The sequence below is a fragment of the Rhinatrema bivittatum genome, chromosome 12 (genome assembly GCF_901001135.1).
Source record: "Rhinatrema bivittatum chromosome 12, aRhiBiv1.1, whole genome shotgun sequence".
NCBI lineage: Eukaryota > Metazoa > Chordata > Amphibia > Gymnophiona > Rhinatrematidae > Rhinatrema > Rhinatrema bivittatum.
In genome coordinates this window covers 77,777,941-77,803,021 of record NC_042626.1, presented here as the reverse complement: position 1 = coordinate 77,803,021, position 25,081 = coordinate 77,777,941, and the positions used below count along the sequence as shown (strand labels likewise).

The following is a 25,081-nucleotide window of genomic DNA, read 5'->3' as shown; positions in this document are numbered from 1 at the left end:
ACATCTGGAAAACAGTCTTCATGTTGAGAACTATTAAGCCATATTGAGAGATATATAATAACTAAATCATCATTAGCAGATTTTACCAGCCAAGCAGCACAAGGAATCTTGGAGTCATCATAGACGATCAACTCAACCACAAAAAATTAATTAATAACACCCTCAAGGAATGCTACTTCAAGCTGCATACCCTAAAAAAACTGAAACCACTCTTACATTTCAACGATTTCCGGACAATACTACAGTCTACAATATTTGCTAAAATAGACTACTGCAACTCACTACTCCTTGGCCTGCCAAAAAACACCATCTCCCCCCTCCAATTGCTACAGAACGCAGTTGCACGCATCCTCACCAATACATGCAAGAATGAACACATAACCCCAATCTTCAAAGAACTACACTGGCTACCTATCCAACAATGCATACATTATAAAACCCTCTCAATAATACACAAATCCCTACACAACCCAGATATGAATTGGCTCCATAACTCCATCACCTTCCACAACACAAACAGACCCACCCGTTCACGCTACCAAGCAACATTAAACATTCCCATGCCAAACTTACCCATTACAATGCTACCAAAGAACGCGCCCTATCCGTTGCTGGCCCCACACTCTGGAACTCTATGCCCGCTGACATTCGCCATGAACACTGCCTGCACAAATTTAAACAAAAACTAAAACTTGGCTCTTCACACAATACACTACACTGCATCCCATTATACTGCATCCTATACCACCCTGACTCCCTGCTCTCACATTAACCTACGCCCCCCTTCACTTACCCCATCACCCACCACACAGTAGTGCTACTCACGGAGAATACTAAACCTCCCACAAATATGACCTTTCTCTCCATACCGAATTTATCCTACTGATAATCTTCGGCATACAACCCCGGGGTATATATATAGAGCCCTTGTATATAATCCTCGACATACAAGCCTGGGGTATAAACCTGTGTATATATTCCCTCTGTTATATAATCACTGTATAAAAAATCAAATGTATATTGAAACCAACACTTGAGCTAACCCTTTTCACCCTCTAAGTAACCAATTAAATATGGCCTTTAGCAACCTTGGGCAGGTCATTTTACCCTCCATTGCCTCAGGTACAAAACTTAGATTGTAAGCCCACTGGGATAGGGAAATACCTACAGTACCTGAATGTAAACCGATGTGATATCTCTGATCGAATGTCGGTATATAAAAATTATAAATAAATTAATAAAATAAATATCGGTCACATAGAATCTTGGTCTAATTTGAGACAAGACAGCATCCAGCTCCCATTAGCTAAAAGTTTGAAAACACTTTAATAGCTACTAGCTCCAAAATATTCAAAGATGGACCAACCCAAAATAAAGGCAATTTTCTTAGCGCCGGATTTTAAAAGGGTTACGTGCTTAAGTTAAGCGTGTAACCCTTAAAAAAAAACCCTGCGCGCACCGAGCCTATTTTGCATAGGCTCGGCGGCGTGCGCAAGCCCCGGGGCTTTGCTAGGGGGCCGTGTCGGGGGGCGGCGCGACGTTCTGGGGGGCGTTCCGGGGGGCGTGGTGCCGGTCCGGGGGCGTTCCGGGGGGTGTGACTGAGGCCTCCGGACCAGCCCCTGGGTCGGGTGATGGTGCGGCAGTGGGCCATTGGCGCGCGCGAGTTACGCCTGCTTCAAACAGGCATAACTTGTGCAATAAAGTTAGGGGGGTTTAGATAGGGCCTGGGGGGTGGGTTAGGTAGGGGAAGGGAGGGGAAGGTACGGGGGTGGGGGGGTGGAAGGAAAGTTCCCTCTGAGGCCGCTCCGATTTTGGAGCGGCCTCGGAGGGAACGGGCAGTGCGCGCAGGGCTCGGCGCACGCAAGTTGCACAAATGTGCACCCCTTTGCGCGCGCCAATCCCAGATTTTATAAGATACGTGCGGCTATGCACGTGTCTTATAAAATCCGGCGTACTTTTGTTCGCGCCTGGTGCGCAAACAAAAGTATGCGTGCGCGCTTTTTTAAAAAATGTACCCATTAGTGAACAAAGTTCACTATTGTCAACAATAGGGGAAAATCAATCATTCCCTTTACCATCTTGAATAGATCCTTAGGCCTATTTTGAGAGACTGCAAAAACATGGAGAAAAAAAGGCCTTGCCATTCAAAATTTCCTTATTATATTCTAAAGAAATCTTTACAGTTAACCTTATCTTGATTCAAAAGAGTGTATTTCCAAACTCTCTCCAATACACATCCCTGTCTTTTCATAGACCTTAGATCCACTGTAAACAAAGAAGCTCTATGCACCACTTTTAAAGTTTTTATTGGAGCAATAGCATTTAAAGCTCTGGTTAGTGCCTATATAAGATGGCCCCATATCATTCAAAGACTTAAAAACCATGTTTAGAATTTTAAATTCTGTATGGAATTTAATAGGCAGCCAATGCATCAACTTTCAAATCTGGATAGTCTTCTAAAAAATAACAAAAAGAGAGTTGTAGTAAGAGGGAGGAAGAGAGAGAGATATTCTTTATAAGGCTCTCATATAAGTAAACTATGTCACTGTTGGAGGGTCAGCTAGTAACTTAAGGTGAGGTGAGGTTTCGGTGGTGGTCTAGGGTTTGGGGGGCAGTTTTACACAATCATAGGTACGAACAGCACAGTTCATATCAGTGAAGATTTCATATGATTTAGAGTGGGGAAAGGCACTGTGCTGTCCGTAGCTATGACTGTGTATGTAACACTGCCCCCCAAACCCTAGACCACCACGAAAACCTCACCTCGAGTTACTAGCTGACCCTCTTATAGTGATATAAATAGTTGACTAATATGGGTGTTTCCCTGTAACTTGTTTGTTGTTCCTTAATTCCACAGTATTAAAGAAACATTGGTCCTTGATGTGGTAGTTTTATCCTTTAGTCCTCTGACTCATAGTTTATGTTTATTTATAAGCTTAATATACTGCTTTTCCACAAAATATTATACCAAAGCATTTAATTTAGATCAGGAAATATTTTTTTTTCATGGAAAGGCTGGTGGAGGCCTGGCACGCCTTCCCAGAGGAGAAGACAAGAATGGCGATGGAACTCAAGAAAGTATGGGATAAACACAGAGAATCCCCAGTGGCAAGAGGATGTCAATGAAACACTAAAGTAATCTACGATAACTTCCTCTATGGATGCAACCTACACAGAGAAGGCATGGGGTAGCCTGCAGGGGGCAGCAGTTACACCCTAGAAAGAAAGCCGAGGGGGCAGCAGTCACAACTTGCTGGGCGGACTGGATGGAACATTTTGGTCTTTCTCTGCCCTCATTTACTATGTTCTCTTTGATCCACACTGCTAAGCAGACCCTGTTCCTCATTATTAGAGATGGAAACTTGGTCTGACACACGTTGGTATTTCTTATTCATTTGATAACCAAAATCTTTTCTGCAACATATGTTTAAAATGGTGATTAAAGAGTGCATGAAAACTGTAAATAACTCTCTCCCATGCCAAACCTATTATGATGGAACATTTTGGATATAACTGGCTTTGGATCCTTAGGTGATAATGTGTTGCATAAACAAAGCTGCTTGTTGTTAGCTCTCTGTACCAAAAGAAGCAGCCCCTTTCGAGACTTGCCATTTATTTTATGTTTTAGCCTTTCTTTGATATTCTGGGTGACATAAAATAATAAAAACAAAATAGATTAATGGTACATGGCTCAGAAGAGTCTTGGAGAAGTAGAGACAAAAACACGAGGGAACTGGATACTACAGGAAAGGCTGATGTGGGTAAATGTGCCTTTAATATTGCAGAACTACTGATTAATAACAGAGGTATTAAGGGCTTTATAGTGAACTATACACAGTAGTATCCTATAGGTATATATTAATATATAGATTAGTATATATTAATCTCATCTTCAGAGGGATCGCTGTGTTAGTCTAGTGTAGCACAAATGACAGGAGCTGGGTGGCCCCTTATAGACTAACCAATTTATTGAGGTATGAGCTTTCAAGGACAGACTCCACTTCATCAGATGCAACTGACTGTGCCTTGCTGTGTGGATTCTTCCAGGCTCAGGCTGATGGTGGGGTGGAGTTTGTTGAATTCTTAGTGGAATTCTTTAAGTGCTTTAAGTCCATGGGTCCAGATGATGAAGATGTCATCAATGTATCTTAGGAGGAGGAGCAGCACTTGGGTGTAGGATTTGAGGAAAGGTTGTTCTAAATCAGTCATGAAAATGTGAGTCATACAGGTATCCATGGCAGTGCCATTGACTTGCAAATACAAATCCTTTTCATATGTGAAGACAAAATGGCAAAGTTTGGTGGCCACATCAGCTGTGGTAGCATCTGGGATGATATTCCTGATGGTTTGTAATCTGTCTTTATGAGGGATGTTGATGTAAAGGGATTCAACATCCATGGTTGCCAGAATGGTGTTTGGATCTTCCTCAGAAAATCTGTGGTGTTGCAAAAGTAGCTGGGAATGCTGGTGACACAGGGTCTGAGGATGGAGTCCTTCTCCATCTAATGAAGTGGAGTCTGTCCTCAAAAGCTCATGCCTCAATAAATTGGTTAGTCTATAAGGTGCCACCTGCCTTGTGTCATTAATTACATCTGTTTATCCTGCCTATTAATTAGCTTTTAAAATGAGAATTTGCCATTAACTTTTCCTGGACTAGCATGGCCCAAACAGAAACAACCTCTATTTATTATTCAAAGAAAACTTTAAAAATAATAAGTATTTCAATCGGAGATCAAAGGAAAAGGTCCCTGGTATTTAAGCCTTTTGAATGACCCCGATTTTGTGAGGTTTTACAATTAATTGCACTCATGTCTGTCAGCTGCATTCAGGACTCTTCAAACTACCTTTGTATTGGTTCAGGGAATTACTTTTCAACCCCCAGCATGCTATATTATAGATGTCATTCAGCATCATTCCCAAACCCAGGCATTAAGCAGACAGCTGCCAGACTCCGTAAAGAGCTTTCTGTACCACCCATTCCTTCCAAAGCCAGGCGGTGGCGTTAGTGGAAGCGCTTTTACTCCGAACGCTTTGCAACAGATAAAAGGATTTGGGGAATAGTCCAGAACCATCAATCAGAAACTATACATGTGTGGAAAGGACAGTCCCTTACAGCTGTACACGCCAGCATATACGCAGACACTATGCAGATTTACATTCGTGCCCTGGATTCTAGCAAAATGAAAAAAAAAAAACCCAGAAGAAAAAAATCCTCCCTCCCAAGCACAGCTTCTGTCCCTGAACCTAAGAATTTAAGCAGCATGCAAGCAACGCAGCCATGATTGCTGTGTGAGCCAGCGACGGAGGCAGGCGCCTGCACCTCTCGCTCGCTCGCCCTCTCTCTCTGCGTGCATGGGGCTGTGCCAGGTTCTAGCTCCCAGCATTGCCAGTTAATTGTCCTCGCTGGGCCAATGTGAGCTAGCTCGGGGGCCCGGGGCCCGGGACCCCTCCACCGGAAGCCATCTGAAGAAGGCAGTTCCTGGGAATCATCAAGGCAAGCTTGATGGAAGGATGAAGGAGATGGTGGGAGGCTGCTGTGTCTGTTCTGATGAGAGGGGATGGGCTGAGAACCCGCTGGTCTATTGCGATGGGCACGGGTGCAGTGTGGCTGTGCATCAAGGTAGGGCACCTCTGCAGTCCAGGCAGTGCTCTTTTTAAGCAGTGTCATCTCACCTGCAGGGCACAAGGCGGGCAAAGCAGAGCAACAAACCAGGGACCGAAGGATACCTAGGCTAGTGCTCGGCTGTTTTACGCCCATTGTTCAAATTGCAGCGAAGAGCTGGTCGCGGAGGGCCTTCGGCAGGGTAGTGTTAGGACTGTAAATGCAATCTCGTCTCCGAAAGAAAGGTCACCGTGCACAGGGGCAGCCTGCAGCCTTCCGTCTGGAGAGGAAGGGAAAAGCCTTTTCGGGATTTGTTATTTCGCCGGCTGCAGGTGCTAGCAGGGCATTATTTAGCAAGGATAGAAATGTTATGTGTTCTCTTCTTTCTGATATTATTTGCAACCCTGTCGTTATTAGTCTGTTTTCCAGCTACAAAAGGGCCCTATGCTTTTGAGAAGCTTTGCGGGTTTTATTCCAAAGGCAGGTCCCTCTGTCCTGGGAATGGCAAGGGTGGCTGGGGCCGAGCTTATTAGTGGTAGAAGGTGGAAGGAGAGCATCAGCGCCTCTTCTCCTGCTCCACATGGCTGCTTATTGTCAATAGAGCTCACTGTTCTTAACCCTTTCAGGAATGACAGCAGCCGATCAGAAAACAGGGCTTCTAAGTTCCTCAGTGAAGTTATTAAACCTTTAAATTATTCCGTAACAGAGCTTATGCAATACTTTTTGTACTGTATTCATGGAAAGTTTCAGAGCGTAGACCGGCAGCACCCTGTTAGCCTGCCGATATAAAACGTTAAAAAACAAAACAGATTCTGCAATAAGGGCATATGTGATCGGAAAAGTTTATGTGCTTCAGCATGGCCGGCTGGGTCTTAAACTGGTTCTATAAAAGGTATCACATCCTACCTAAAATCCACTTGAAAATTCAACCGAGTAGTTGGGTAGAGATCTTTATTCAACCAACGATTTAAGATGGAAGTTCTTAGGGCTACTAGAATCCCTTACTCAGACAGTGCTAATAAGAAAAGATCAGGTTATGAAGCCGGGACGTAGATTTATTGTATTTCATTGATATGTTAATGGGATTTACAAAAAAACAGCAGGAAGGACCTAAGCTGACAAGTTGTAAAGTTTCTACTTGGGTTCTAGTCAGGAGAGTTGAAAAATACATTTCTCAGGTTAAAGAAGGTGGAAACTGCTGTTTGGAATTCAGATGACATTGCTTGACTGTTATTTGAATAGTGGTATTTTAACATTGGGACATGAATCATTTATTTCTGGTTAAAGCTTATCTAATGCACCAAATATCTGCCTAAGTTTTAATTCCCATCTTCTTTGATAACGCACAATCCTTTGATTATGATTTTCCTTCTGAGAATGTATATCTGTTACTCCCTGTCAGTATGAGGTGCATAGTCACACAGATCAGAGAGACTTGTCAGTTGCTAATGTTGAGTGCTACATCGGAGCATGGTGCTCCTATAGGTTCTGTAAAAGTAAAATGAGTTTGGGGTTTTGCATGTGCTGTAAGTATTGGCTATTGAGATTGTTGGTAGGGTCTTTGCAGGATAGCATGTGGAGAGTTCTGATGAAAAAGATTTTATTTCTAACAAGTAAAGCCAAAAAAATGTAAAACTTAAGAAGTGAAGCTATGAAACAGGTTGTGTACTCTTATACTCTTTCAGTTACTAAGAAACAGAAAAGGCAAAAAAAAAATGACAAAGATGCAAAATAGACCACCATTTCTATACCATATAGATGCCATGTTTACAGAGTCGTGAGGGGGACTGCTGTGAAAGCTAACTGATTAGTACCGATTCTGACACAAGGGAGCCTTAGAGATACCAACATCTGAACTTTTTCACAGTCTCAGTTTCTGCAATGTCTCTCATCAGCTATGATCCTACATCAATATAATTTTGTTCTGGAAGTAATAAAGCTTATGCTTGGGTAAACTGTCATAAGCAGGTAAACTTATCATCATCATGTGAGCTGCAGAACACTGAAACTGTGCCTGAGTTCTGCTAATTTCAGGAGAATACAGTGACAGACTTAGAACTGAAAGGCTCTGTCTAGGAGCAGATACAGCCAGTAGGGCTGAATGAAGGGGGTGTGGTTGTCAAGCAGGTCACCATTACTGAGGGAGGACTGATAAGTAACAGCATGTGACAGAGTGAACACCATTGCCAGGAACTAGAGTGTGATAGAATAAGACAGGCAGGAAATCATGATGAGACATTACTGAATGAGTAGAAAGAAGTATTATGGGACTATTTTGTATTATCTGGCATTTTCAAAAAAAACAAAGTGTTATATCATTTGCTCATCTTTGTCTTATTCTTCCTTCAGCTTTGACCAAAGGGGAAAACTAGGTTGAATTTTTAATTAAATAAATACATAATGTATAAACAAACATCAGCATAAGAACATAAAAATGTAAGAAATGCTATGCTGAGTCAGACCAAAGGTCCATCGAGTCCAGCATCCTGTCTCCAACAGTGGTCCGTTCAGGTCTAAGTACCCAGCAGATACATTTCTTGTTGCTCTTAGGGATAAGAAGTGGCTTTGCTACATCTACCTTGCTAATAATGGCTTATGGAGTTTTCCACTAGGAATTTGTCCAAACCCCTTTTAAACCTCACTGTGCTAGTCACCTTGACCACATTTTCCAGCAACAAATCCACAGCTTGATTCTGCATTGAGTGGAAAAATACTTTCTATAATTTGTTTTAAATTTGCTACCTGTTAGTTTTGTGGAGTATCTCCTGGTCTTAGAATAATTTGAAGGGTAAATATCCCCTATTTACCTGCTCTTCCCCACTCATGATTTTATAAACCTCTTTCATATTCTCTCTCAGTTGTTTCTTTAAACTGAAGAGCCCTAACCTGTTTAATCTTTATTTATAAGGGAGCTGTTCCACCCCCTTTATCATTTTTGTTGCCCTTCTTCTGCTTTATATTTTTTTTATATTGGGCAACCAGAATTGCACACACTACTGAAGGTGCAGTCACACTATGGATCTATACAGAAGTATTCTCCATATTATTCTCTATTCCTTTCTGAACCATTCCTACCATTCTGTTTGTTTTTTGACTACTGTGGCACACTGAGCCAAGAATTTCAACATATTGTCCATAAGGACCTTAAGAACCTTTTCCTGAGTGGCGACTCCTAAAATGAATGCAAGCATTGTGCACTTGTAGCTGGGATTATTTTTCCTAATGTGCATCACTTTGCACTTGTTCATATCAGATTTCATCTGCCATTTACATACTCAGTCTCTAGGGGAGGAGGGAGAGGGTTGTTATCAATTTTCTCTTAGAGAGAGAGGGCAAAATCAAAGAAATATAAGAAGCAGGGTGAAAAATATTAAAACGCAGGTGCCAGCTGGGTAGGATAAGAGCCATAAATTAGAAACATGCTCTCCAATGCATCAACAATACAAGTTTAAGAACAGAAAACATAAGAAATTGCCATATTGGATCAGACCAAGGGTCCATCAAGCCCAGCATCCTGTTTCCAACAGTGGCCAATCCAGGCCATAAGAACCTGGCAATTACCCAAACACCAAGAAGATCCCATGCTACTGATGCCAGTAATGGCAAAGGCCATTCCCTAAGTCAACCTGATTAATAGCAGTTAATGGACTTCTCCTCCAAGAACTTATCCAAACCTTTTTTAAACCCAGCTACACTAACTGCACTAACCACGTCCTCTGGCAACAAATTCCAGAGCTTTATTGTGCGTTGAGTGAAAAAGAATTTTCTCTAATTAGTCTTAAATGTGCTACTTGCTAACTTCATGGGGTGCCCCCTAGTCCTTCTATTATCCAAAAGTGTAAATAACTGATTCACATCTACTTGTTCAAGACCTCTCATGATTTTAAAGATCTCTATCATATCCCCTCTCAGCCATCTCTTCTCCAAGCTGAACAGCCCTAACCTCTTCATCCTTTCCTCATAGGGGAACTGTTCCATCCCCTTTATCATTTTGGTTGCCCTTCTCTGTACCTTCTCCATCGCAACTATATCTTTTTTGAGATGCGGCGACCAGAATTGTACACAGTATTCAAGGTGCGGTCTCACCATGGAGCGATACAGAGGCGTTATGACATTTTCCATTTTATTAACCATTCCTAATAATTCTTAACATTCTGTTTGCTTTTTTGACTGCTGCAGCACATTGAGCTGATGATTTCAAAGTATTATCCACTATGATGCCTGGATCTTTTTCCTGGGTGGTATCTCCTTATGTGGAACCTAACATTGTGTAACTACAGCAAGGATTATTTTTCCCTATATGCATCACCTTGCACTTATCCACATTAAATTTCATCTGCAATTTGGATGCCCAATCTTCCAGTCTTGCAAGGTCCACCTGTAATGTATCCTAATCGCTTGTGATTTAACTACTCTGAATAATTTTGTATCACTCGCAAATTTGATAACCTCACTTGTTGTATTCCTTTCCAGATCATTTATAAATATATTGAAAAGCACCGGTCCAAGTACAGATCCCTGAGGCACTCCACTGTTTACCTTTTTCCACTGAGAAAATTGACCATTTAATCTTACTCTGTTTCCTGTCTTTTAACCAGCTTGCAATCCACAAAAGGACATCACCTCCTATCCCATGACTTTTTAGTTTTCTTAGAAGCATCTCATGAGGGACTTTGTCAAATGCCTTCTGAAAATCCAAATACACTACATCTATCGGTTCACATTATCCATTAACCCCTTCAAAAAAATGGAGCAGATTTGTAAGGCAAGACTTCCCTTGGGTGAATCCATGTTGACTGTTTTCCATTAAACCATGTCTATCTATATGCTCTATGATTTTGATCTTTAGAATAGTTTCCACTATTTTTCCTGGCACTGAAGTCAGGCTCACTAGTCTATAGTTTCCTGGATCGCCCCTGGAGCCCTTTTTAAATATTGGGGTTACATTGGCCACCCTCCAGTCTTCAGGTACAATGGATGATTTTAATGATAGCATACAAATTTTAACTAATAGATCAGAAATTTCATTTTTTAGTTCCTTCAGTACCCTAGGATGCATACTATCCGGTCCAGGTGATTTGCTACTGTTTAGTTTGTCAATCTGGCCTACTATATCTTCCAGGTTCACAGTGATTTGGTTCAGTTCATCTGACTCATCACCCTTGAAAACCATCTCCGGAACTGGTATCTCCCCAACATGCTCATTAGTAAACACAGAAGCAAAGAATTCATTTAGTCTTTCTGCAATGGCCTTATCTTCCCTAAGAGCCCTGTTAACCCCTCAGTCATCTAACAGTCCAACCGATTCCCTCACAGGTTTCTTGCTTTGGATATATTTTTTAAAGTTTTTATTAAGAGTTTTTGCCTCTACTGCCAACTTCATTTCAAATTCTCTCTTCGCCTGTCTTTTACACTTAACCTGACAGTGCTTATGCTTTTTCTTATTTTCTTCAGTGGATTCTTCTTCCAATTTTTGAAGGATGTTTTTTTGGCTAAAATAGCCTCTTTCACCTTACCTTTTAACCATGAGGGTAATCGTTTTGCCTTCCTTCCACCTTTCTTAATGCTTGGAATACATCTGGACTGCGCCTCTAGGATTGTATTTTTAAACAATGTCCATGCCTGTTGAACACTTTGTTAGGTTATTTTCACCTAAACTTTTTTTTTTAATGAAAAGTGCAGTTAATCCTGGAGGACAGCTTTCTTTCAGATGTACCAAAGTTTGAGCGCTTTATATACCTTTGCATATGGAGGTACACTGTAGGATTAGATGTCAGAACCACCATGGAACTGTAGGATTTCTGACTTCCCCAACTGCCATTCTGCTGCAATATTTACTTAGAATTAATGAATGTTTAGCTATTTTATATGAGATGGTGCATGATAATGACAATGTGATCATTCCCCTTGAAATCCCCTGGATATATAAAAAGTGGAGCATGCCTGCTGTGGACTAGTTTGACTTGCTTACTGCATACAAGCTGGAAAGGAAGAGGCTGAGCCCTGTTTTCTAATCAAATCTACCACTTTTTCCCAGCTTGCTATGGTATTGTCCAGGTTCCCACAGGACCATGGTTCTGTCGCAAATGTGAATCCCAGGAAAGAGCCGCCAGGGTGGTAAGTATGAACTGAAAGTAATTGTTAGACATGTTCATTAAATTATTATTAAGTAGATTATTTATTCATTCAGTTATACTAGTGTTCCTAAGATGGAAGAAACAATCCTAGGTGTGACATATGATAGCCAGTGTTCTCCAAGACTGTTATGAGGAATTCTCTTAAGTCTGACATGATAGAGCTCCCACAGTACCCTGAGAAGTAAGCTGCATCAACCTCCATGTTTTAGAATTTCAAATATTGTAAAGACAATATAGTGAATACCTGTTTGTTTTTTAAGTTTTCAGATGCTCTGTTATTACTTGAACATGTGCACAGGTACAGACTTAGATTGTAAGCCCTCTGGGGATAGGGAAATACCTACAGTACCTGAATGTAAACCGATGTGATATCTCAGATCGAATGTCGGTATATAAAATAAATAAATAGTTTACATCTGTCATGATGGCTACAACAGTAGTTCTGGATAAGAGATTGAGATTTCCCTAACCAAAATGCCTGGCACAAGGCCATCAGTTACATACTAGAAACAGTTTAGTGACAGCACTCAAAATGTAGCTTCTACATTTCTAGCAAATGTTTTCAATAAGTTCTTTACAACAGTGTGAAAAGCTGTTGCCGTTACAATTTCAAGCACTTGGGAGAATTTATCATAGCACACAATGTTTTCTATGTCCTAGATCCCACTTCTTAATGGTCACAGTAGGGTTTGTATAAGTGATGTGTAAAAACGAGCAACTTATAAAATGACAGTCCTAAGATATATAACTCTTGGTAAGGATCCAACTGACTGGGTTAGAAAATGGCTGACAGGGGGCAACAAAGGATAGTCTTCTCTGAGGATGTTACTAGTGGTAGTGTCTCAGGGATTTTTTTGTGAGTGACATAACAGAAGGGTTGTTGGGAAAGTTTTGTCTTTTTACCATTGATACCAAATTCTGTAACAGGGTGAACAGCCAGGAGTGAGTGGAAAACATGAGGAGAGATCTAGTGAAGCTCGAGGAATGGTCTGCGTTCTGGTACCTAAGATTTAATGTTAACAAAATGCAGAGTAATGCATTTAGGATGCAAAATCCCAAGGGAAAGGTACAGTAGTAGAGGTGAAATTCTTCTAAGCACAAAGGAAGAGTGGGATCTGGAGGTAATTGTATTTGATGATCTTAAGGTGGATAAAGCAACAAAAGCTTGGCTGCATAGGGAGAGGAATGGTCAGCAGAAAAAGGGAGGTGATGCTGCCCCTGTATAGGTCCCTGGTGAGACCTCACTTGGAATATTGTGCACAATTCTGGAGACCCCACCTTCAAAAGGATAGAAACAGGATGGAGTCAGTTCAGAGGGAGGCTGCTAAAATGGGCAGTAGTCTTCATTCTAAATTATATGGGGATAGATTTAAAGATAGAGCAGTGATGGTGAACTCCAATCCTCGAGTGCCACAAACAGGCTAGGTTTTCAGGATATCCACAATGAATATACATGCGAAATATTTGCATACAATGGAGGCAGTGCATGCAGATCTTTCTCATGCATATTCATTGTTTATATCCTGAAAACCTGTCCCGTTTGTGGCACTCGAGGACTGGAATTCGCCATCATTGCCCTAGAGGAAAGGCAAGACAGGGGAGATATGATAGAGACATTCAAATATCTCAAAAGTCTCCATGCACAGGAGGTGAGCCTTTTTCAGTGGAGAGGAGGCTGTAGTGTGAGGGGATAATGAGATGACGGTGAAAGGTGGTAGATTCAGGAGTAATCTTAGGAAATATTTCTTTTCAGGGAGGTGCTAGAACAGCCTCCCAATGGGATAAATACAGGGATCTGTAAGGAAGTGATGAGAATTATAATGCAAAATTAATTGGACGGATGGGCAGACTGGATGGGCCATATGGTCTTTTTCTGCCATCATGTTTCTATGTAATCTCCTCTTACTCTATCCCAGGTTCAGCCCGGCGCCTCTTCTGGCATCATTATAGATCACCCTCAGTCCTTCTTCTTCTCCTGTAGCTCTGTCTGGGAATTATCCATGTTCCAGTTTGTTTCTCATTGTCAGAATAGATATTTAGTTCTTTTCTTCTGTTTTCATTCCTAATCCTGTCTTGTTTATTACCTCCTTTCCCAGATCTTACAAATTTCATTTCTGCTGCCTGAATTCTGTTAACATCTTTATTAGTATAACTTGTGCTTCACATCCATGGAAAACTGCTGGCACTGCCATAACTTTACAAAATTAAAGTTGTGCTAAACTATGAAAAGTAGCAGATCTTGTTATGTATTACTTTTTTTTTCTCACTTTCTAAGCCTTTCACTCTTTGCCATCATTTCTCCCAGTGATTCTGAAAGCAGCACAATAGTTTTTTATAATTTTGGACAAAAAGAACTGAATAATCCTGACAACTGCAGATAAGTAAATCACCATTTTGCTGATAAGAATTAGAAAAAGTTGTCTATCCACAACTGTATCATCTAACTCCATGCAATCTTAAAATGTTTTCCAAACTGCTCTGCTGAAACTCACAAACCAGCTACTTTGTATCTAAATATTCCTGGACATAAAGCTTTTCATAGTTTTTATCTTATATGGAAATACTGTATTTTATGCTTCTGTAATTAACCCACCTATATCTTCATTACTTTTGTGGCCAAGGCGATTAAATCTGCAGTTCTCAAACAATTGCATGAATTTCGAGATGAGATGAGAGAAAGGGCTTTATCATTGGCTGGGCCAATGGAACACGATGCCCCCTGAACTCAGATTAAGAACATAAGAACATGCCATACTGGGTCAGACCAAGGGTCCATCAAGCCCAGCATCCTGTTTCCAACAGTGGCCAATTCAGGCCACAAGTTTTGAGATTACAGAATAATCTCAAAACTTTTAAGAAAAATGTAAAAACATGGTTCTTTAAAAAAGCCTTCACTAAAGAGTGTGGAGGGTAGAGAATGAAAACACAGGGTAATGCAGATGAGAATCAATTTACTCAATCCTACATTTAAGAAGTAATATCTCAAAGCGATAGTAACTCAATAATATACCTGGACTTGACCAACATTACTCAAATAATGATTTTATTTATGAAATTGTAACCGAACTTTATTGACACCTGTTAGAATGTACGATATCCTACATTTACTTACCTTAGTCTATGTGCCTATTGTAAACCGTTGCGATGGTATATAACTTAGCGATGGTATAGAAAAGTTTTTAAGTAAATAAATAAATAAATAAAATAAAATGAGATTTTGGATCAATTTCAGTTTGGCTTTCTCCCGAAGTTTTAATGATCTTGAGCCTGGATGTTGTTGCGTGTCCCAACTACGTGGGTGCCACAACCAGGCCTGCTCACCTTGCACTGCCCTCGACTAGCTCTGGTCTTGTCGCTGCTGCCAGCTCCCACCGTCCCAGTCGCTCACCACGGCCCCCTCTGTCTTCCTCCACGCCGCAGGCCTTGCAGCGGAGCTCCCGTCAGGGCTCCATGTCTTCGGCCGCCTCGGCCCCGCCCCTAGGCGCACGCGCAGCCGACGTCCTCAGATTTAAAGGGCCAAGCGCGGGAAACCCGACTCAGTCACGAATTGATGACATCACATAGAAGCCCTATATAAAGCGAGGTCCTGCCCCCAGGACCTTGCCTTGGCAATCGGGTCGACACTCCAGTATACTAGTTTGCCTGTTCCTTGTATCTGATCCCTGTTCCAGTGTCTCCTTGTTCCAGTGTCTCCTTGTTCCAGTGTCTCCAGTGTTCCTGTGTCCGGTGTCCTTCCTGTGTCCTTACTCAGGTAGTACCTTCTCGGACTAATCTCTGGTACTGACCTTGGCCTGCCTGACTACTCTCTTCGTCTGCTGCCTGGAACTGACCACTGCCTGCCTGACCACTCTCTTTGTCTGCTGCCTGGAACTGACTCTCGCTTGCCTTGACTACGCTCGGACTGACCTTGGTATTGACCCCTGCTTTGGCTGACCACTTCTGGACGGATACTCTGGCTTTGACCCTTGTGCTTCACTCGGACACTCTCTTCTGGCCTACTGTGACTACCAGACCAACCTGCTTGGACTCAACCCACGGCCTTTACCAGACTAGACCTGCAGGCGCTGCCTGCCTCGCCTGGAGGGCCTTCCTGAACTGTTACCTCCCTCAGGTCTCTGGAGCTTCCAGTTCGGATCTAGCCCATCCTCTCTTCACCAGCTGTACACCCCTCCGCTACCTCTCTGGGAGACCATCTGAGGCCCACCTAAGTCCAGGCGGTCCGGGTACCCAAGGGCTCAACCTGCAGGAACCCCGGACTGTTATTGGCGAAGCTCCAGCTAGCCTCTGTCTCCTCGTGTGCTCCGCCTCCTGGTGGCAGGCACTCTCTGGGTCTGACCAGAGGGTCGTACCAATCCTGTACCAGGCCAAGGGTCCACCTCCAGCACAACAGATCTAATACGTAGAGGCTTTGAGGCCAGCATTGATTTCTTGCTATTGTTTCTGGATGTATCTGCAGTGTTTGATACCATGGACTACAATATGTTATTATCACGATTGGCAAAAACTGGAATTAGTGGATCTGTCTATGTGTGGTTTCAATGTTATCTTTCCAGACATATACAACAGATCTGATTTAACTTTGAAATGTCTCATTGGTTGTCCTTGAAAACTAGCATACCACAGGAATCATCCCTTTCAGCAACCCTATTCAACATTTATTTGAGCCCGATATGCAAATTACTGACAGGCCTTGGTTACATTATTGATTATATTCAGTTCTTCCTGCTGGCTCCAGCTATCAATACTACATTAGACTTACTGACAATCTATCTGAAGGCAATTAACGCCTGGATGTCTGGACACAAACTTTCTTTAAAATCAGTAAATCTGAGATTGTAAGACTTAGTAGTCGTCCTGCTCCTGGAGATCCTGCTCCTGGAGATCCATGTTTTCATTTGATGGTCAGGACATAGCAATTGCCTCTGAGGCAAAAAAATCTAGGGGTAATATTTGACATGGATTTGTCCTTTAAATCACAGATCAAGGCCATAGTTCACAGTCCCTTTTATAAACTCTCAGGCTGATACAGTAAAGTGCGCTCGGCTGAGTGCACTGTTTAACATGCGGTTGGATGTGTGTTTTCGACGCGTGTGCACTACCCCTTATACTGTAAGGGGTTAAGTGTGTCGAAAATGTGTTTCCAACTCCCCCCACCTCCGAAACTAATAGCACTCATCACATGCAAATGCATTTTGATGAGGCTATTATTTATGCACCCGGAATACCGAAAAAAAAAAAGTGCAGCTAAGCCTTCGTAAATTAACGCCTGCTCAAGGGCAAGTGTTAATTTCTGAGCAGCCCTCAGATATTAAGTCAGAGGAACCAAAAATGTAAAAAAATAAATAATAATAAATAAATAAAAATGTGTCGGCCGGTCAGTAGGTGCTCCACCTTCAGGCAGCAAAACAGTGCACGGAGCGGCAGTAGCCACAGAGGCATTCACGGAGCGGGATGCCAGTGGCCAGTAGTTGGTGTTCCACCTTCAGGCAGCAAAACAGTGCACGGAGCGGCAGTAGTCACAGAGGCATTCACGGAGCGGGATGCCAGTGGCCAGTAGTTGGGGTTCCACCTTCAGGCAGCAAAACACTGCACGGAGCGGCAGTAGCCACAGAGGCATTCACGGAGCGGGATGCCAGTGGCCAGTGGTTGGTGTTCCGCCTTCACGGAGGGCTGCCATCTCCAAAAAAAACTAAAACAAGAAACAAACAAAGCAGGGGTGGGTAGGAGTATGGGGCAGGGGTGTGGCCTGCTTGTTGCGGCGGTTGCTACCCCTGTTTGAGCTGGATGTTCACTGGGATGCGGATACAGCGCTGCTCTCTGCATGGAGGAGGGGTGGAAGGGAGTTGGGGCCGGAGGGTGCTGGAAGCCAATAGGGATGGGTGGGAGGGAGAAAAAGGGTGGGAAAACAAATAAATAAAGAAATAAATGGATGAACTGCGTGGCTTGCTAGGCAGACTGGATGGGCCGTTTGGTCTTCTTCTGCCGTCATTTCTATGTTTCTATGAAAATGGATGCTGTCAGCGGGTTTGGCTGTCAGCGGGTTTGGAAAACCGATGCTGGTAAAATTGAGCGTTGGTTTCCTGAACCCGCTGACAGCCACCTCTCCTGGGTTTCCGCTAATGAGGCACTAGGGATGTGCTATTGTCCCTAGTGCCTCCTTTTTAGCGTGACCCCTCATTTAAATACAGGATCGCGCGCCCAGAAGCGGTGACTGGGCATGTGTTGGGAGAGCGGGCGCTCAACACGGAGCGCTTTTCTCCCGTGCTTCTTATTGTATCAGCCTGTCTGTCTTCTAAGAAAGATCAAGCCATATTTGAAGCTTGTACAGTATTACAAGCTCTAGTTATATCAGGGATTAATTACTGTAATAGTGTATATCTAGATCTTCCTGTATTAACAAAAGTCCCTATAGATAATTTAAAATTCTGCAGCCCATCATTTATCTAGTGCAACTCAATATGACCAGATTACTCCAGTTTTGTATGCTTTACACCAGCTCCTAGTAGAATGGAAGGTTACTTCTAAGAGTCTTACAATGATTCATATAGCATGAAACAATGATCTTTGTTCATGTATTAGTAGCTTATTACAAATCTGTCAGCCATTATGTTTACTCCGTTCTACTGGGAGAGGCGTTTTGGATGTACCAACAGTCAGTCACGCAAGGCTAATAGAATCCAAAGAAACTTTATTTGCTGTTACTTGTTGTTTTCTTTGGAATCAGCTTCCTGAAACCTTCTGCCTTGAATAATGTTTTAGGACTTTTATGAAGGTTCTTAAAACATATTATTTTACGAAGGCTTTTAATTTAATTTAATTTAATTTAATTTAATTTAGTTTAGCCAGGGAGTATTTTAGTTTAGCCAGGGAGTATTTTTTTCAGTAATTGATATGATATATTATCTTGTCCTTTAGTCAGCAATGGTTGTTTTATAACGTTTCTATTATGTCTTGATTGCTGCTTGTGTTTATATGTAACCAAAACAAAGTGGGTGATATAATATTCCAGACAGGTGTCATATAAAGTGCCGTCAACTCACCACTTATAAAAAAGTGTAGAGACACTCAAATTTTAATCATCCACATTTTCTTTTTATTATTATAGTCCAAGAGAATTATGTTGCGCGTCCCAGCCGCGTGGGTGCCGTGACCGGGCCTGCTCACCTCGTGCTGCCCTCGACCAGTGCCGGCCTCGCCGCTGCCACTAGCTCCCAGCGTCGCCAAATCTCACAACGGTCTGCCTCGTCTTCCTCCTCGCTCCAGGCCTTGCAGTGGAGCTCCTGCCGAGGCTCCGCGTCTTCGGCCATCTTGGCCCCGCCCCTAGGCACGCGTGCAGCCAACGTCTCTGTATTTAAAGGGCCAGGGGCAGAAAACCCGAACAAGACACGAAGTGATGACATCACCGCTTAACCCTATTTTAAGCGAGGCCCTGTCCCCAGGACCTCGGCTTGGCAATCAGGTCGACACCATTGGTTTACTAGTTTGCCTTCTTGTGCTCCTGTGTTCTCTTGTTCCAGTGTCTCCTCGTTCCAGCATCTTCTCGTTCCAGAGTCTCCTTGTTCCCAGTGCCTCCGTATGTTTATGTATCCTTCTCAGGTAATACCTCTTCGGACTGACCTCTGGTACTGACCTCTGCATGCCTGACCATTCTCCTGTCTGCCGCCTGGTACTGACCTCTGCATGCCTGACCATTCTCCTGCCTGCCGCCTGGAACTGACCATTGCCTGCCTGACCATTCTCTTGTCTGCCGCCTGGAACTGACCACTGCCTACCTGACCATTCTCTTGTCTGCCATCTGGAACCGACTCTCGCTTGCCTTGACTACGCTCGGACTGAGTCTGGTATTGACCCCTGTTTTGGCTGACTACTCCTTAACTGATACTCTGGCTCTGACCCTTGCACTTCACTCGGACACTCTCTTCTGGCCTACTGTGACTACCAGACCAACCTGCTTGGAAACTGAACACGGCTCCCACCTGACTAGATCTGCAGGCGCTGCCTGCCTCGCCCGGAGAACCTTCCTGAACTGTTACCTCCCTGAGGTCTCCAGAGCTTCCAGTTCGGGTCTGGTCCATCCACTCTGCATCAGCCGCGCATCCTTGCGCGTGGTGGGCACACTCCTCCGCTACCTCTCCAGGAGACCACCTGAGGCCCACCTAAGTCCAGACGTCTGGGTACCCAAGGGCTCATCCTGCAGAAACCTCGGACTTTTATTGGTTAAGCTCCAGTTAGCCTCTGTCTCCTTGTGTGCTCCGCCTCCTAGTGGCAGGTGCTCTCTGGGTCCGACCAGAGGGCCGTACCAATCCTGCACCAGGCCAAGGGTCCACCTCCAGCTCAACAGGTTGCCAAGGCCATGGACTCGGCGGAGTCTCCTGCCTTGCAGGCCATCCCTGGTCTGGTCACTCGTGTCCGAGAGCAACAACGAATCATGGAAGCATTGGCTTCTTCTGTGGAGAAAATACGTTCTCAGTTGGAGGCATCTGTCATGGCCAACCCAGGGGGCCTTGCCCACACCTTGCCCTCACAGGCACTGCTGGTCCTCCCAGCTCCACCCCGTTTTAATGGGGATCCGCGCTTCTGTTGTGGCTTCATAAATCAATGTTATATGCAGTTCTCACTGCAACCCTCGCTGTTTCCTGATGAGGCAACAAAAATCACATTCATCCTCTCGCGCCTTGAGGGGAAGGCCCTGGCATGGGCTTCCCCACTCTGGGAGCGTTCTGACGCCATCCTTCACAAGCTCCCTCAGTTCATCTCCGTCTTCCGACGTACCTTCGAGGACCCAGGCCGACAGGCGGTCGCTGGCCACCACCTACTCCACCTCCGTCAAGGCTTGCACTTGCTCGCTGAATACACAGTGGAGTTTAGAACTCTAGCTACTGAGTTAGGTTGGCAAAAAGACTGCTTGTGGGCAATCTACCTCGAGGGACAGTCTCCTGCCCTTAAGGATGAACTGGCCATCCACGAGATCCCCGTATCTCTGGAAGACCTGATCTCCCTGGTCGGTAGAATCGACTACCATCTTCGACAATGACATCAGGAGGTAAGGGTCCTACGACCTCCTGCCCTACGATCACCCTGTTCGGCGAGTCCTCAGTTGAAGACCTTACCAGCGGCTCCTCAGCCTCCCGAGGAGCCTATGCAAATCAATCGCGGCTGCCTGACTCCAGAGGAACATCTCCGATGCAGAAAAGCGGGTATTATCTTATATTGCGGAGGTCCCGGACACCTTCTTCAGACTTACCCTGTGCGTCCGGGAAACTCCAAAGCCTGAGTCCCGGTGGGGGTCCTGAGCTTAGGCGCTACTGTTTCTGGCTCTCAACTGTTGCTTCCGATCTCCCTCCTTAGGGAGTCATGTTCATTTGCTACTACCGCCCTCGTGGACACTGGGGCAAGTTGAAATTTTATTATGGAAGATATCAAGCTTCTTCAGATACCGGTCCAACCGCTGGAGGTAGCACTCCGTATTGCCTCGATCCAGGGAGAGCATCTCCCCGGTCGTATCACTCACCGTACCATGACCATTCGCCTCACCATTGGGCCTCTCCATGACGAGGAGATCTCCCTCCTGATCTTGAAACAATCCACGCACCCCGAAGTCTTTGGACTTCGCTGGCTCTAGTTACATGCACCCCACTTCGACTGGCAATCTCTGCAACTAACTCAGTGGGGCCCTCAGTGTCAAAACCGCTGTTTACTGCAAGTGTCTCCATCTGTGACCATTCTAAACTCTACAACCCTTCCTGGGTTACCTGCCCCGTACTCGGAATTCAAAGATGTGTTCTCCAAACAAAATGCTGACATCCTGCCTCCACTCCGAGAGTTTAAATGCCCCATAGAACTTCTACCTGGAACCATGCCTCTGAAGGGCAAAACCTAACCCCTTTCACTCCCTGAAACCCAAGCGATATCAACATACATCAAGGAAAATTTGGCTAAATGATTCATAAGACCCTCTAATTCCCCGGCAGGAGCCAGGTTCTTCTTTGTAAAGAAGATGGATGGCAGTTTAAGACCTTGCATAGACTACAAAGGTTGAATGCAGTAACTTGTAAGGACCATTACCCCCTCCACTTATTAGTGAACTATTTGATCTCCTGCAGGGTGCACAAATCTTTACGAAATTGGATCTCTGAGGGGCATATAACCTAGTACGGATTCAACCGGAAGACATCTGGAAAACCGCCTTCAACACGAGACGGTCACTACGAGTACGTAGTAATGCCCTTCGGACTTTGCAACGCCCCTGCAGTCTTTCAGCACTTAATGAACGAGATCTTTCGGGACCTTTTATACTCATTTGTCATGATATATCTGGATGACATACTAATATTCTCCAAAGACCTGAAGTCCCATCGTTCCCACGTTCAAACAATCCTCCAACGCCTCAGAGACCATCATTCTATGCGAAATTAGAGAAGTGCATTTTTTAACAACCCAGTCTTCCATTCTTAGGCTACATCATTTCCAACCGTGGCTTCACCATGGACCCCGACAAACTCCAGGGTATTCGAGATTGGCCTCAACCAGTGGGCCTCTGCGCCCTACAAAGATTCCTTGGATTCACAAATTACTATCGAAACTTCATCGCTAATTACTCCATGCTGGCCGCTCCACTCACCGCCATGACTAGGAAGGGATGTGACCTTCCAGTGTGGAGCCCCAAGGCCCAGTCAGCATTCCACGCCTTGAAAGAAGCCTTCTATACCGGTCCATGTCTACATCATCCGGATCCTAACCACCCCTTCATTGTTGAAGTCAATGCATCTGCCATCAGAGCAGGAGCGGTCTTGAGTCACTACTCCACTAAGGGAACTCTAGTAACATGCTCCTTCTACTCACATAAATTCTCCTCCATGGATCAAAATTATACTATAGGGGACTGTGAACTCCTAGCAGTGAAATTTGCTCTCCAGGAATGGCATCCCTGGCTGGAAGGGGTACAACACAAATTCACAATATTTACTGACCAGAAGAATCTAGAACACCTAAAGGAGGCCCAGTTCCTTAACCCAAGACAAGCCCGCTGGGCACTGTTCTTTGAACACTTCAACTTCGAGCTCCGCTATCGCCTAGCAGCAAAAAACCTCCATGCAGGTGTGCTCTCTCGCTCCATCGAGCCAGAAGGCACACCCGAGACTCCTAGGCACATCATCGATCCAGCTTGCATATCAATTGCAGTCACCACCAAGGTACCAGCTGGGAAGATGGTGGTCCCCCGCCATCTCCGTGAGCGCATTCTCTGTTGGGTTCACGACTCTAAGCTGGCTGGTCACCCCGGTTGAGCCCGGACTCTCGAGATGCTTTGAAGGCACTATTGGTGGCCTAGTATGATAAAGGACTCCTGCGAATATGTGGACTCCTGTCCAGTTTGTGCACAGCAAAAACCCCCGACTGGCCGCCCATGGGGGCTTCTACAACCTCTTCCTGTGCCCAACGAGCCCTGGTCAAGTCTTTCCACTGATTTTATCGTGGATCTGCCTCCTTCAAAAGGAAATACTGTAATCTGGGTCATCATTGACTGGTTCGCAAAAATGGCCCACTTTGTCCCATTACCAGGTCTCACCTCGACTCCAGAACTAGCTAGACTCTTCTTAACCAACATATTTCGTTTACATGGACTACCACAAGAAATCATCTCCGATCATGGGCCTCAATTTGCTGCTAAATATTGGAGGTCTCTGTAAAAAGTTCAATATTACGTTAAACAACATCAGCCTATCATCCGCAAGCAAATGGCCAAGCGATCATATGTCAACAACCAGCAAGATAACTGCGCTGACCTTCTGCCATGGACAGAATTCTCCCATAACACCCATATCGCCTCTGCCATAGATGTTTCACCCTTTGCGGTAGTCTTTGGCTGCCAACCACGCCTACCCCTACCGGTTCCACTCAGTGTACCCTCACCTGCAGCCCAGTCTACAGCACAAACCATACGCAGGCTCTGGAACCAAGTAAAGGAGAGACTCTGCCAAGCAGCTGATCTGGCCAACAGCTTCACAGACATCCATCGTCGGGCCATGTAGCTCTTCCAGCCTGGCCAGAAAGTCTGGCTCAGTACAAAGCACATCCAACTACGATTGCCATCTCAATGGCTAGCCCCCAGATTCATTAGTCCATTTCCCATCCTTTGACGCATAGGAGCAGTCACCTACCAACTACAACTCCCAGCCTCCATGGGAATTCACAACACGTTCCATGTGTCGCTACTTAAGCCTTTGGTCCTGTCCTGGCCTTCCCGAAGGCCTCCTCCACCTACATACAGCGGAACCTGAAAACACCCTGCAAGTCAAGGAGGTCCTAGATATCCGACACCGTCTTGGTCATTGGGAGTACCTCCTATCATGGGAGGGCTTTGTCCCGGAAGAAAACTCTTGGGAGCCCTCTCACAACATCTTTGACAAAAACCTGCTCCAGGAGTTCCACCGGGACCACCCTGAGAAACCCAGCCCGGTAAGGGGAGGCCTAGGAGCGGGGGGGGTACTGTTGCACGTCCCGGCCGTGTGGGTGCCGCGACCAGGCCTGCTCACCTCGCGCTGCCCTCAATTAGTGCTGGCCTCACCGCTGCCGCTAGCTCCTGGTGTCCCCAACGCTCACCGCGGCCTGCCTCGTCTTCCTCCTCGCTCCAGGCCTCGCAGCGGAGCTCCCGCTGGGGCTCTGCGTCTTCGGCCGTCTCGGCCCTGCCCCTAGGCGCGCGTGCGGCCGTCTCTGTATTTAAAGGGCAAAGCGCGGGAAACCTGAACAAGACGCGAAGTGATGACATCACCGCTTAACCCTATTCAAAGCGAGGCCCTGTCCCCAGATCCTCGCCTTGGCAATCGGGTCGACACCATTGGTGTACTAGTTTGCCTTCTTGTGTTCCAGTGTTCTTTTGTTCCAGTGTCTCCTCGTTCCAGCGTCTCCTTGTTCTCAGTGCCTCTGTGTGTTCCTGTATCCTTCTCAGGTAGTACCTCTTCGGACTGACCTCTGCCTGCCTGACCATTCTCCTGTCTGCCGCCTGGAACTGATCACTGTCTGCCTGACCATTTTCCTGTCTGCTGCCTGGAACTGATCACTGCCTGCCTGACCATTCTCTTGTCTGCCGTCTGGAACCGACCCTTGCTTGCCTTGGCTACGCTCGGACTGACTCTGGTATTGACCCCTGCTTTGCCTGACTACTTCTGGACCGATACTCTGGCTCTGACCCTTGTGCTTCACTCAAACACTCTCTTCTGGCCTACTGTGTCTACCAGACCAATCTGCTTGGAAACTTACCGCAGCTCCCATCTGACTAGATCCGCAGGTGCTGCCCGCCTCGCCCGGAGAACCTTCCTGAACTGTTACCTCCCTGAGGTCTCCG

The 25,081-nt window shown here is 44.9% G+C and overlaps 1 protein-coding gene across 2 annotated transcripts in view; it reads left to right on the top strand.

The window, feature by feature from the left end:
* Positions 1–5,270: 5,270 nt before the first annotated feature.
* MLLT6 (MLLT6, PHD finger containing) overlaps positions 5,271–25,081 on the top strand; it is a 371,762-nt gene continuing 351,951 nt past the window's right edge. The window contains exons 1-2 of one of the 2 annotated variants that reach the window (XM_029573666.1): positions 5,271–5,620; positions 11,640–11,719. In XM_029573666.1, coding sequence (XP_029429526.1) covers positions 5,512–5,620; positions 11,640–11,719 — 189 coding nt within the window. In that variant the 5' untranslated portion in view covers positions 5,271–5,511. Of the gene's footprint in view, positions 5,621–5,807; positions 5,935–11,639; positions 11,720–25,081 lie in introns of those variants that run through there. The other variant, XM_029573665.1, reaches the window with a different exon arrangement.